This window comes from Colobus angolensis, unplaced genomic scaffold (assembly GCF_000951035.1).
Source record: "Colobus angolensis palliatus isolate OR3802 unplaced genomic scaffold, Cang.pa_1.0 Scaffold99, whole genome shotgun sequence".
NCBI lineage: Eukaryota > Metazoa > Chordata > Mammalia > Primates > Cercopithecidae > Colobus > Colobus angolensis.
In genome coordinates this window covers 214,706-230,187 of record NW_012123931.1, presented here as the reverse complement: position 1 = coordinate 230,187, position 15,482 = coordinate 214,706, and the positions used below count along the sequence as shown (strand labels likewise).

The 15,482-nt window shown below is 37.8% G+C and overlaps 1 protein-coding gene across 3 annotated transcripts in view; it reads right to left on the bottom strand.

The window, feature by feature from the left end:
• Positions 1-15,482, bottom strand: part of UBE2Q2 (ubiquitin-conjugating enzyme E2Q family member 2) — a 60,455-nt gene that overhangs the window by 4,086 nt on the left and 40,887 nt on the right. For all 3 annotated transcript variants that reach the window (XM_011932815.1, XM_011932817.1, XM_011932816.1), the window contains 4 exons: positions 14,265-14,323; positions 6,897-6,945; positions 6,356-6,451; positions 232-298 (listed from right to left, as the gene is read on the bottom strand). In XM_011932815.1, coding sequence (XP_011788205.1) covers positions 232-298; positions 6,356-6,451; positions 6,897-6,945; positions 14,265-14,323 — 271 coding nt within the window. The remainder of the gene's footprint in view (positions 1-231; positions 299-6,355; positions 6,452-6,896; positions 6,946-14,264; positions 14,324-15,482) is intronic.

The following is a 15,482-nucleotide window of genomic DNA, read 5'->3' as shown; positions in this document are numbered from 1 at the left end:
ATGAGACTCCATCTCAAGAAACTAAACTAAACTAAACTAAAATAAAATAAAATAAAATAAATAAAATATAAAATAAAATAATAAAGATTTTTGTATGCAGCACAAGTTTTTTTCACTATGGTAACAGTACTTTAAGAAACTAAAGCAAAAACAGAAAAATAAAACGGTAAATATTAATACATTATCTAAAACTTCTTAAATGGCAATAAACACTTATTGAATTAAACATACCATTTTTCTCATGTATCTGTACAATGGAATTATAGGATTGTTGGGCTCTTGCTAGATTATATTGATTCTGAAAGAGAATTACACATTTTAAATCAAAAGTGTAATTAGGTGAAAATTATTACAATAAATTTATGAATGCATCACACTGTGCTTAAAAGAACACAGGAAACTGACTCTCCATTTCAAAAACAATTTTAACTTAATAGCCTCATTTCTCAAGTTCATTATTCTCTACAATTTTATAAAAATAACAAAACCAAAATTGTACCCCAATAAAAATCAACAAGCCTCACAAGTTCATTTTTATAAGTCTTCCTACCATTGGACAAGTACAAAGCTTTCTGGTTCTAGAGTCTGTCTCCATATTGCTGAATCAAGTTAAAGGATTATATCTGGATTTTAATAAAACTCAAACGCTCTTCATGTAGCTTCTATTTTAAAAATAACTACAAAATGTTACTTTCAGATAAGAAAATATTAAGCTTCCACGACTATACATATGAATGACATTTTAAGTTAGAAATCTAAAGAATGCCCATAATTGGCACCTGTCTTACTAAAGGAGCCCTCTTTTGATAAAAATATACAATCTTTTTAAGGAGCCAAATCTAGGATTAATTTTGTCACCATACAACCAACCTATATTTTCACTTCGAATTAATATACCAGAACACTCTCCATAGTGGTACCCATCTATCCACTATATTATGTCGCAGAATTTTTTGCATAATAAATTCACACAGCACAAGACTCAAAAATGTCTACATCCTAAGTGAAACTCTCCCTCCTACTTGTACCCTAAACACCCAGTTTCCTCCCATTCAACCCCCTTCCTCCACACAAGTTAACCACTATTACTAATTTCTTTTATGTCCTTCTTTAAGATTATACAAAAATATTCCTGTACAGCCCACTGTTATTAGCCATTGTCCCCGGCTTTCCTTCACTAACAGTTGCATGCTACAGACACTGGTCTGCCCCTTTTCTCATCTAGCATATCCTGGAGAATGTTCCAAATCAGTACAGAACATACCTGTGTTAAACACTGAAGTATTTCTATTACATGCATATTCAAATATTTAATCAGTGCCCTATTGGTGGACATCAGGTTGTCAGTATTTTGCTGTTATAATGTTGCCACGAGCAACCTTGTATGTATATCTACTGAGTACTGGTAAAAATGTCCTACAGTAGAGCTCCTGGGTCAAAAGTTATACATGCCTTAGTAATTTTGAGATAGTGCTAAATTGCCCTCTACATAACTGCACAAATGTGTCTGCCCACCAGCCATCTGTAAGAGCGCCTTGATGCAGCCTCACCAGTGCAGTGCTTCAAATATTTGCAGATTTCTGACAATATACTAGATGGACTCCCAGTACAGTTTTAATTTGTATTTCTTTTTTTTTTTTTTTGAGACAGAGTCTCACTCTGTCGCCCAGGCTGGAGTGCAGTGGCGCGATCTCGGCTCACTGCAAGCTTCACCTCCCAGGTTTATGCCATTCTCCTGCCTCAGCCTCCTGAGTAGCTGGTACTACAGGCGCCCGCCACCACGCCCAGCTAGTTTTTTGTATTTTTGGTAGAGACGGGGTTTCACCGTGGTCTCGATCTCCTGACCCTGTGATCCGCCCGCCTCGGCCTCCCAAAGTGCTGGGATTACAGGCGTGAGCCACCACGCCCGGCTTTAATTTGTATTTCTATTACTGAGTGAGACTGAGCATGTCTCCAATATGTTCATGAACCATTTATTTCTATTCCTGTAAACAGACTTTTTATACCCTTTTCCTATTTTTTTTTAACATGCTAAATTTATGGAAGAACTTTTCCTATTTTTCTACAGGGTAGTCTTTTTCAACATCTAGAGCTCTTTAAAATAGTAAAGCCAGCCGGCACGGTGGCTCACATCTGTAATACCAACACTTTGGGAGGCTGAGGCAGTTGGATCACCTGAGGTCGGGAGCTCGAGACCAGCCTGATCAACACGGAGAAACCCCATCTCTACTAAAAATACCATATTAGCCGGACATGGTGGCGCACAACTGTAATCTCAGCTACTTGGGAGGCTGAGGCAGGAGAATCGCTTGAACCCGGGAGGCAGAGGTTGCAGTGAGTCCGAGATCACACCATTGCACTCCAGCCTGGGCAACGAGAGCGAAACTCCGTCTCAAAACAAACAAAACACACACACACACAAATAAAATAGTACAGCCCTGCCATAATGCACCTAATAAACTAAACATAAAATGTATAGTAACACGTTTTTCTTAACATTAATGAAAAAGTGGTTTTTTTAGTATTTTCACAAAAAGGACAAAAATAAGATTCAGAAACAAACTGTACATAAAAAATATATATACCCTGAAATTCCCAAATGACTGTGAAGTAGTCACTTTCCAACCCTACTGCCCACCACCCAAAACACAAGGAGAAAATAAGAATGTTGGCCTTCCCCAGTCTCAATATCAGTAGCAAGGTACTCAAACGCCCAGTTTAAACAAATGTTTCTGCAGAGGCTTTACTGTACTGTGGGTCTAGCCCTTCCTATTCTTCTAACTCACTGATTTCTGCTTGTATATCTTTAATAATTTCCCCATTCTGCTTTCCTTCAGGTTCTTTTAAGAGACAGAACTAGAGTGCAGTGGCTGGATCTCAGCTCACTGCAACTTCCATCTCCCAGGTTCAAGCAATTCTCCTGCCTCAGCCTCCCAAGCAGCTGGGATTACAGGCATCCGCCACCACACCCAGCTAATTTTCGTGTTTTGTTTTTTTGGCAGAGATGGGTTTCACCATGTTCCTCAGGGTGGTCTTGAACTCCTGAGCTCAGGTCATCCACTCGTCTCAGCCTACCAAAGTGCTAGATTACAGGAGTGAGTCACCGTCCCTGGCCTCCTTCGGGGTTTTTCATTGTCCTGTCTAGCAATCAGTTAGAGGCTTGATCCATTTTCACTCTTTTCTTAATGGCATAAGGATTTGGCAATAAACATTCCTCTGAGCTCTCCTTTAGTCTCTGATAAGTAATGATTGCATTATTGCTATTCTGTAGATATTCTGCAGTTTTAATTTTGAAGCCCTGTTTGACCTAAGGGCTGTTTGCATGAGTTATAAAATTCCAGAAAGAAATACCTGTTTTCTGGTTTTATTATTAACTTATAGATGTAACTAAGATCAGGGAATGACATCTGTCCTTTTCTGTTTTTCAGTATTTGAGGTGTGCATTGAAAAAGATTAGTTTCTTGAATGTTCCAGATAGGAAGAGGGAGGGAGAAGAGGGGAGAGAGGAATAGATAGAATTCTAGTATTTTAATTATGGTTCAATTCTAAGCATTTTAAAATTTCATTTTACTTTTTAAAACCATGATTTACAACTGTGTTTAATTTCCAAATTCACATAGCTTTTTGTTAATCTCTTCATTATTGCCTTCTAACCTTAACTGCTTCATATTTAAATGATATGGTGTGTATGGTACCAACTGTTTTTAAATCTTCTGATTTTATGGATTTATAATTAATTTTTCTCCCATAGTCCATAAATACTCGAGAACAATCTATATCTAATTATTAGGTACAAAGGTCTATGTCCATTATACCATGCCTGTTCACTGGTTATTCAAATCTACATATGGGCATTCTGTTTATCTGACTAGTAGTATGCAGGGTATGTTGAAATCTCCAACTATGATAGTGGACTTGTCAACTTCTCCCTGTGGTTTTATCAGTTTTTCCTGGGTATTTTGAGGCTATTTTGATAGGTACATAAAATACGAAAATTGCTACATCCTCCTAATTAACAGACTTATCATCAAATTGTTACTAATGCTTTCTGTTCCAGAATCCTATTTTGTTTGATACTAAAGCTACATCATTTGTTTTTGGTTAATGTATACTGGCATATCTTTATCACTCTCTTTTATAAAAATTTTCAACCTTTTTGTACCTTTATATTTTAAATATAAAGATTAAAACAGCTGGATTTTATTAATTTAATCTAACTGGTAACTTTAGTCCACTTACATTTGTTATGACTGATTTCTGTAGACTTGCTTCTATCACCTTTAGAACTTCTATTTCTCTCACTTTCTAGTATAATTCTAGTATCTCCTCCTGGGATTCCACTAAGACATATTTTAGACCTCACTCTGATCTCTCCCCACCAACCCCACCAACTTCTGCCCTATCATCTATCCTCATGTCTCTCTGTGTAACATTCGAACTTATTTTTTTGAGATAATCATCTAATCAATTAATTCTCTTCTGGTATTTAATCTACTGAGTTTCTTATTTCAACAATTACATTTTGCTTTATTTTGAGACACAGTCTCACTGTCATCCAGGCTGGAGTGCAGTGGCGTGAACATGCCTCAGTGCAGCCTCGGCCTCCTGGGCTCAAGTGATCTTCCCACCTCAGCCTCCTGAGTAGCTGAGACTATAGACAGGTACCCCATACCCAGTTAATTGTTTTTTAGGGTGGAGGGGGGTATTTTTTGTACAGACGCGTTCTCACCACGTTGCCCAGGCTGGTCTCCAACTCCTGGGCTCAAGCCATCCTCCTGCCTCGGCCTCCCAAAGTGCTGGGATTACAGGCGTGAGCCACCATACCCATCTATATTTTTTATTTCTATAAGTTCTATTTCATCCATATTCTTTTCAGGTCTTCCTCATCATTCCTGGCGGTCTTACTGCTTGCTCAATTTTATGATTCCATCTTTTTTTCTTTATTTTAGATTTCACATGTAACTATTTTCTCACAATTCTAATATCTGAAGTATGTGTTTTGTATCTGGTAATTCCAAAACTTACCGTCTTTGGGAAACATATCTATTACTTATTATTTCTGACAATTCTCAAATATGTTGGATTGACTACCTGAATGCTATGATTGGAGTGAATTCTTTTAATCTTTGGGAATCCTACAGGCTTAAATTAGAGATGCTTTCCTACAAAAAGTATCTGTGTCTGCTTCTGATGAGAGCTGTGGATGCAACTAACATGAGACCACTTTACCATCTTGCATAATACTGAGATTCTCCAAGAGATTTGGCTCCCCAACCTTGCTCATTTATACACAGGAGACTAGACTGCTTAGTATAGGTAGTGACTCACTTTCTCCTACCCTGGAAAAAACAAAACAGATCTCTCATCTGAATGTGATCACAGTCTAGGGGATTCTATGTGAGAATAAGTGGAGGTTATGGGCAGCAGAAAGACAGATGCCTTTCACTGACCATAGAAATAGGTCAGAAGCTGCCCTAAAGACTGTGTGCTCCAGGATTTCACTATTTAACTTAACTACCATTCCCTCCATAGTGAATGGAAGCTTCTGAGAGCACCATCTTGCCTTTAAACCACAAATTCTTATTAAAAGTCATGGTAACAAACCTCTGGTTTTGGAAGGCTGTCTCACTTATGTCCTAAAATTCATGTTACAGCCTATGTTTCATGTTAACTGAAAAGAAAACCAGCCTGAACAACATCCTTATGTCCCATGGCTTGCTCTCAGCTCCCCTTGGTTGGGCCTAGGGCAGCCAGACTGTCTGGCTCCAATCCTTTCTCTGTCACTTGTCACCTCAGACAAGTTGTCTAACTAACTTCTGTATGCTTCAGTTACCTCATCTACAAAATGCAGATAATAATAGCATCTACTTTTTAAGTTATTAAGAGGATTGAAAGAGTTAATAAAAAGTAAAAGATTAAAAAAAAAAACTTGGTAAGAATAGGCACAGAGAAAAAAAAGTAAAAATAAATAAATGAAAAGACTAGAGCCTAGCACATAAAAGCTTACCAGAAATTAGTTCTATAACATGAACTCAATTTTTTTAAAACTTTAAAGTACATATAATTTTTCATTACTACAGTATACATACCAATAAGTTTACAACTGTAGACATGTTTATCTACAGCAAATGTAACAAAGACTAAAAGAACAGATACTAAATCATTAAGTGATTATCAATTAGTATCTTTAATTTTCTTATAATTCCTTATTTTCTATAGATCACTTTTGTAACAAGAAGAAAACAAACCAAATGAAAATGAAACTATCTCAAAAAAGAATTAAGTCAAGACAGGAAGAAAGCTCATAAATATAAAATATATCTTATGGTTTATGTAAAATTCTTAACAAAAGTACCTTATTTGCTCCAAACTGCACTCTGGCTTTACCTTTGACTAAGGTGGCATTTATTTGCATGATGACTGATTCTATTGAGTAGGCACTGCTCCAGCCCTACAAGAAGAACAAAATATCTCTAAAATACAGCAGTATTTCTCATTCCCACTTGGGAAGGCCTAACAAAATGGTATGTAACTCAACAGCAGCAAATAGGTGTTAAAAAGTCTATAGTCAAGGGGAAAAAGTAAAATTGGAACATTTCCAGAATGTCACCAAAAAAAAAAAACAGCAAACCAATGTTCTAAGAGCCCAACATGAGCAAATTAGAACCTTAAATAAAGGTCACTCTTAATGCCTATCCTAGCATAGATTCAGCAGCAGGCACAATGTCATTTTATTGGTTTACCTTTTCATTCTTGAAAGTAGAAGCTATTTTAAAAATAAACTAAAATTTCTTTAAAAGTAGGAGCTATTAAAGAATTTTCTACTTACAATCTAATTTACATGATCAAAACACTAAATTGTGGGTGAAAATGGAGTACCGTAAGAAAAAAGTCACCTGTTTTGTGAGAAGTTCCATACATAATGCTCCTCCACCCAATACATACCTTAAAAAGAAAAAAGGAGTCATACAAAATTCTCGAAAATTATTCCTCCTTAAACAATTTCTAAGTGCCATTACCAAGAAAATATGCATACAAGATGAGAAAATAACATGCAAACATGAAAACAGTTGTTAGGGATATAGGACTATGGGTAACTTAAAAATTCTAATGTTATCACGCTAATATAATCCCTCTGAAATTCTAGTCAATTTTTTCTAATGGTTCTTAGAACATAATACTTTCAGATTTGTATGGTATCAGTAACTAAGAACTTAGCCCTAAATATTCCAAAGAATAGGGGCAGAAGAACCAGTTTCCTTAAATGGCATTCGCGTGTTCTTTACATCTGAAACTCTACCATGATGTTACAGCCAAGAGTTTTTCCCCTGACAGTGACACTGACCTTATCCTATCCATGCTGTGAACATCTGCATGGCTTTATGGTTCAAACTGTTTTTACCCATTCTATTGTGAGAATCAAATGGTTCTGACCATGGAGCTCCTCTCTGGAATTCCTTAAGCTCTTTCTAGGCCTGAAGACTATTCTCTGAACCAAAGATAACTTCTGGAGATGTACCAAATCTCCCATTAGAAAATCATTATTTAGGTAATGATTTTTTAACCTTTATCTTTCTCAAACAAAATTTCATTTCTCCTTTAATGTTAAATTTCAAAATGCATAAATATCATGCCTAAAAAATCAAGGGAATGATAGTTTTAGAACAAAAACTGTGGTAATTTTGAAAACACAAAAGCTAAGACCACTGATTAGGTCTATGTGGACACCAAGTCCACTACAAATTGTTCTGTCCTCTGGGGCTCTGCCCACGCCTTTCCCTTGTTTGAAATTCCTTCTGCTTCCTACCCTTCCAAATGCTGTATTTCCCCCCAGAAGACTTGCCAAGACCACTCTACCCTGCATATCTTCCACTCCAGCTAACCAAAGGCATCCTTGTGTCGACTAACCAAATTACTTTGCAGAGAAGGCATCTAAAAACTTTTACTGTAGACCACTAACATTAATAATTGTTATAGTGACAATATTTAATAATAAAATTAGGGAAAGAAGTCCTCTTCAACTCCCCATCCTGGAGAATCCAAGCAAGTGTCTCTCCCCACTTGCTTTGCCCAAACCCTGGAACCTTTCAAAGTGAAAAATTAATGGAAGGGAAAAAAACCTAAAAGAAAAACTCTCCAAAAACTTAAATTCAGAAGACTCATGGGATTAACTTTTTTTTCTTTGTGTATTCTATTTCTGAAACATAGAAATCTATCTTCCACTCTTTAACTCTCCTACTGGGCTAAAAGAGTATTGTACGTAATGTGCACTCACTGATTTAACAGAATTAGAAGATCCAGGTACTCATTTAGATTTTGGTTCCACAATTGCTCAAAGCTTAATAATCCGTTCATGAGTTAACACCACACATGATCTTCAAATTTTGGAAATGCTGATGGTAGACAGGAACTTGTTTCGGGAAAAGGAAGTACACAGTAGACATTTTACCTATTATCCAACCACAACCACCTTTCCTTTAAGATACCCCACTCTTCCTTCGAGGATGCAGAGTCTTAGGAGGTGGGAAGAAAGGGAGTTTTTGGATTTTCAGGTCAAAAGAAAGTGCACTTGTACAAGTACGTAATACCTACACAAATGTTTGTTGAACACAAGACGAGCAGTTCTAGTACCTACACAAAAAGTAAGATAACTAAACTTTTCCTTAATATATACTTTCAGCAGCATCGACATTTAAAAGTGGCCGATTCTACTTCTGTATTAAATGACATTCCTTTTGTCAACATGTGTTCCAAATTCTTACTGCTCTTTGCCTCCAAAGGGTTCCTCCTGAATACTGAGACAGTTCAAGAATACTAGGGAAAAAAACATTAATGATCTAAGTAAGGGTCATCTAAGGATAACATGCCATATGTATGGACACAGTAATACAGTATTTTCAACTTTAGAAAAGTTCAGTTGCCAAAGTTGTACAGCAAACACTATCCTAAGTTTAGCCTCTTCGGATATTTCACTTAAAAATCACTATAAAAACCACGAGTCACAAAAAGCCATATTTTGTATGATTCTATTTATATGAAATGTCCAGGAAAGGCAAATCTACAGAGATAAAAATTAGATGAGAGGTTGCCAGAATCAATGGTGGGGGAGACGGGTATAGGGAGTGACTGCCTATCAGTACAGGGTTTATTTTTGAAGTAATGAAAATGTTCTGAAACTAGGTAGTAGTAATGGCTGCACAACTCTGAATATACTAAAAACCACTGAATTGTACACTTCAAAGGGTGAGTTTTATAATATATAAACTGTATCACAATAAAGCTGTTAGTTTAAAAAATATTTGGCTATGTCAAGAAATAAAGAAATAGGGTCATAACTAGAAGATGTGGGATATGAAATACATAGAAAACTGCTCAATAATCTATCTGGAATCACACAATGCTTAAGCTTTACCCTGACTGAAATGGCAAGCTTTTACTTCTTCCCAAGTCAGCAAATAATTCCTCCTCTTCACTTAATAGTTCACTATGAAGACCAAGCCATTTTGATTTTGCCTCCAATGAGCTTTCACATTTCATTCCTCCTTCCACTCCAATGACTACCAAACCAATGTAGGTTCTCCTCACTTCACTCTTAAGACAACAGCGTCGGCCGGGCACGGTGGCTCAAGCCTGTAATCCCAGCACTTTGGGAGGCCGAGACGGGCGGATCACGAGGTCAGGAGATCGAGACCATCCTGGCTAACACAGTGAAACCCCGTCTCTACTAAAAATACAAAAACCAGCCGGGCGAGGTGGCGGGCGCCTGTAGTCCCAGCTACTCGGGAGGCTGAGGCAGGAGAATGGCGTAAACCCGGGAGGCGGAGCTTGCAGTGAGCTGAGATCTGGCCACTGCACTCCAGTCCAGGAGACAGAGCGAGACTCCACCTCAAAAAAAAAAAAAAAAAAAAAAAAAGACAACAGCGTGGTCCTCAACTACTATCACACTCTTCTAGGCTCTGTGAGCACAACATGTCTCATATTCTCTTCTGCTGTCACCAGATTTACTTTACAATAGTTTCTTTACTGTTACTCCCATTTCTCAACCAGTTATACAGAAAGATGAATAGCCAGGGTGATAGTTTACTTCGCAGAGGGAAAAAAAAGGTCTGTCACCAGTCCACAGAACTGTTTAAGTACAAGATAGTACATCAGCACTATTTCCTACAACTCTTCTACATAAGTCCTACCCTCCTTGTGTTATAGCTCAAACTGGTCTGGTATACTTTTGAGTATCTCATTCTCTTTCCTAGATACCTGATTGTGTTTATTTTTCACCTATGTAAATCATTTTCCTTCAACCTCCACCAGCTGACCAAACCCCACTCACATTTCACTGCCTAACCGGGATCCCACCTACTTCATGAAGTCTTCAGGTCACTGTTGCCAGAGCAACTCATTGCTGCTTTAAACCTCTGATAAATTAAGTCCATAGTTAGCATTTGATAATCAATGGAGTACTTAGTACTTTTAATCCCCTCTTACACAGTTGGCATTTGGTATAATGAAAAACACTTTATTAGGAATCAGAATATTTATTTGAGTAGGTCACAAGCTGACTTATTATTCAAATTATTCATTTGAATAATGAGAACAATAACACCGTGGCAAAAAAGAATCAATTAAGAAACTACGTAACAGATTTTAAAATTGAAAATGGCATTATTCATAACTTCACGTATTTGTCTCTATTCTAGGTGGTAAACTAAGGTCATAAACTTAAATTCTTGGAATTCTTACAATAAAATGTTGAAAAGCTATACTGGTCAATTTTATAATCACATTTTAAAATGTTCTGATAAAAAATTTTTTGAGACGGAATCTCGCCCTGTTGCCCAGGCTGGACTGCAATGGGGCAATCTCGGCTCACTGCAACCTCCACCTCCTGGGTTCAAGCGATTCTCCTGCCTCAGCTTCCCGACTAGCTAGGATTACAGGCACCCACCACCACGCCCAGCTAATTTTTGTATTTTCAGTAGAGAGGGGGTTTTGCCGTGTTGGCCAGGCTGGTCTCAAACTCCTGACTCAGATGATCCACCTGCCTTGGCCTCCAAAAGCGCTGGGAATACAGGCGTGAGCCATCGCATCTGGCTGATAAAAATGTTTTTATATATTTATTCTGAATTTGCAAATTGCTTCCAAATCTTTTCCTTGATCATTTTTTTTCTCTAAGATTTTGAACAAAAAATGACCTGTCTTCCTTTTCCCATGCTTATGGGAATACTGAGTAAACATACACAATTTTATAAACAAGCACATAAAACTAAAGCACAATAGTTGGCTGGGCACGGTGGCTCATGCCATAATCCAGCACTTTGGGAGGCCCAGGTGGATGGATCACTTGAGGCCAGGAGTTTGAGACCAGGCTGGTCAACATGGTGAAACCCTATCTCTACTACAAATACAAAAATTAGCTGGGCATGGTGGCACATGCCTGTAGTTCCAGCTATTCAGGAGGCTGAGGCAGGAGAATGGCTTGAACCCAGGAGGTGTAGGTTGCAGTGAGCCAAGATTGCGCCACTGCACTCCAGCCTGGGCAACAGAGTGAGACTCTGTCTCAAAAAACAAAAAAAACAAAAAAACTAAAGCACAATAGTTATGTCGTTTCTCCCCAATCAGTAAAGGCTTCGTTAAAGGTATTTTAACATTAAACTATGAAAAACGTAAGAACTATGACTTGGTGGCTAGTAAAAGGCTGGTGTTGCGAGCAAGAGAAAAGTTAAAAATTTACTATTTTTCAGTCTCATGTTTATTTTGTATATGTAAATACTTGGCTGGGTTACCTAACATTCAACTTCCGAAACTTATCATTAGGTTTTATGACAAGAGAAGTACTTTTTACAGCAATTTTATTGCCTGATCCAAAAACAGTCTACGGAAGCTTTAACAGTAACAAAATAAAGCTGTACACAATTCTAAACAACTCTGTTTCACACCCAACCTGGGACTTCCACTCACTGTAATAGTGTATTTGTGATCAACTTTGTAACAACCTGTCAAAAGGAGACCTCTAATATCTGCTCACAAAGGAATCCCTTCAGCATCTCCTGCTCTGCAGCAGCAAACACATGGGAATCACTCAGAACTCTGGATTTCCAACAGAACAGCATTTCCCAGAGAGTAAGCCAGAGGACACCATCCTCTGAGATGCTATCGTGTAAATTATTAAACAATTTTGGGAAAAATAGAAAACAGCATTAAGCCTCCAAGAAGTCCTTTGGTAAAAGACATTTTGAACCTGGTTTCCCCAAAACTTTGCAATCCCCTCAAAACAAACATCTATTAACAAACCACTAGGCTGGGTACGGTGGTAGCTCACGCCTATAATCCCAGCACTTTGGGAGGCTGAGGTGGGCGGACCACGAGGTCAAGAGATCGAGACCATCCTGACCAACATGGTGAAACCCCATCTCCACTAAAAATACAAAAATTAGTTGGGCATGGTGGCACATGCCTGTAGTCCTAGCTACTTGGGAGGCTGAGGCAGGAGAATTGCTTGAACCCAGCAAGGCAGAGGTTGCAGTGAGCTGAGATCACGTCACTGCTTTCCAGCCTGGTGACAGCAAGACTCCGTCTCAAAAAAAGAAAAAAAAAAAAAAAAAACTGTATTAGCGCTTAACATTTTGGGAGCTATGGCAAAGATTAGGTTGGAGGTGTCAGGTACGTAAACTCTTAAACAATGAAATACATAAAATTTAAAGAAAAAATTAAAAACAAAAAAGAACAAAAATAATAAAATAATTTTAAAAAACAATATTGGGCCAGGCACAGTGGCTTAGACTTGTAATCCTAGTACTTTGCAAGGCTGAGGTGGGTAGATGGCTTCAGCCCAGGAGTTCAAGACCAGCCTGAGCAATATGGCAAAACCTCATCTCTACCAAAAATACAACAATTAGCTGGGCATGGTGGCATCTCAGCTACTCAGGAGGCTGAGGTGGAAGGATATCTTGAGCCCGGGAGGCAGAGACTGCAGTGAGCCATGACTGCACCACTGCACTCCAGCCTGGGCAACAAAGAGAGAACCTGTCTCAATAAATAAATACATAAATAAATAAAAATTATATTGCTTTACCATGTGGCAGAACTCAAAATGAGCTCAGCATATCCATATGTAATACTAAGGTTAAAAAAAACACACATACTTTTTGTTTCTCTGAGCTTTATAGATGGACACCATGCCCAAATAACTATTCTGTAGTATCAACAGCCAATCAGTATGTATTCTGACTACAAGAAATGATTCTTAACAGGATTTTTGCCCCCCAAAACACATATATAAGCATGTAAAGCAAATATAACTAAAAATAACTGTAGGAACAAAGCTCTTCTGGAGAAAGTTCTGAAGTCTGATGTAGTCACTCATATTTTTACTCTAAATACAACTATTACTATCTCAACCATAGAAATGATCAAAGTAAGGGCTGGATATATTTAGATTTTAATCACCATAATGTAGATTATGTCACATAATAGAATTAGTCAGCCGAGTGTTTGAAAATTCTCAATTGTTAAACTGCTCATACTTTGAGGGCCTACTGAACATTTCATAAATAACCTAACAAATTGTGATCTTTTCCCCCGCTTCTGTAAGACTTCCAACCACAAGAAGAAGCAATATAATTACCATTTGACCCTACTAAACTGCAAGTATTACCTGTAGAAGTAATTAGCCAGTTCCATAGGTCCATGAGATTTCCCATGATTATCCCTAGAAGTACCAATTAGGATCACAGGCATGTGGGGACCACTCTTTAATCATAACATTCTCTAAACCCTCAATTACAATTTACATTTGAAAAACATTAGCTTTTTTAGGGTAAAAAGTATGTGTGTATATATATATATGTGTGTGTATGTGTGTATATGTATAAATACGTGTGTGTATGAATCATTAAAAACTCTACCTCTCAACAATATAATGCTTTATAACCAACGGTTCTAAGTGTGGGCCCCAGAACAACAGTATCATCTTCACCTGGAAACTTCTTAAAAATGTAAATACTCAGCTACCACAGACCTACTGAATGAGAAACCTGGGACTAGCTCTCCAAATGATTCTGATGCACACTAAAAAAAAAAAAAAAAAAATGCAGGCCAGGCACAGTGGCCTCACGCCTGTAATCCCAGCACTTTCAGAGGCCAAGGTGGGAGGATCACTTGAGCCCAGGAGTTCAAGACCAGCCACAACAACATAGTGAGACCTCGTCTCCATAAAAAAAAATTTTAACTGAAAAAAATTTTCTTTTTAAGCAATTGCTTAAACTTACCCTCCTGAGAGAACAGGTAACACCACTCGAACAAATGGAGGATCAAATGGAAAGTTATCCTAAAAAGCAAATACGCAAGTTTAATTAATTTTAAGAACATCCTTAATGTTATACTATTTAGAAGATTTTAAAAGATACTATAAAGAATGTGTACATTTATTATCAGATAATGGGTAAGAGTCATAAAACTAGTACCCAAAACCAAAATGAAAACCAAATCAAATAAAAATGAAGTTAAAATCAGGCCCAAACAGAACAGTGTTATGGTAAACCAATGAAACACATGAAGGGGTTCCACTTCACTAGAACTATATAAAGGAACCATTCCAATAATGATAGACTAGGTAATTTAGATCAATTTTCTGACTGAGAACTAGAAAGGTGAACAAAACATAACAATTTCAGGGCTAAGAAAAGCGAACACCAGAGAGCAGGATCTTTTTTTCCCCCCTTGGGTTTTCTTCCAATTACAGAAGAGAAAAAGAAGAGGTTCACAAGCTGAGCTAGAACTCACAGCCTCACAGAGCTCACAGAGAGATAAACATTGCAGCTCAGCATTCACCGAGGAGAGGCCCTGCTAAGACTCCCACTCCTAAGGTTGCGACCCTGAAGAACCAACTGCAAATTGCCCTGACAGGGAATGAGGCCAGCTTGAATCATCTCAGTCCCTGATTGCATGAGGCAATCCTGGGTTGCTAATTTCCAAGCCCCTGGCAGGGGCAAATATAAATCCTCTCTGGAGATTATCATCCAAGGCTTCAAATTAGTTCTGTATTTTTTCATATATAATGTCTATCACTAAAAATAAGCCACATGAGACAAAGACAAATAGAAAACAAGAGAAGAAAATAATAGACACATAACCACAAGGGGTCAAGATAATAGAGTTAACTCTGTTGAACATAAGCGAGGAAAGTAAAGACAAGACTGAAAGCCTGGTAGAGAAACGCAAATTATAAAAATGAACCATATGGAAATTCTAAAATTTAGAAATACAACAGCTGAAATTAGTAGCTCAATGGATAAGTTTAACCGCAGCAGTAACTTAGCAGAAGAGAGATTCAGTAAACTGGAAAATAGGTCAGAAAAACAAAATGGTAGAAAATGCAGAAAATAGGCCGGGCGCGATGGCTCAAGCCTGTAATCCCAGCACTTTGGGAGGCCGAGACGGGCGGATCACGAGGTCAGGAGATCGAGACCATCCTGGCTAACACGGTG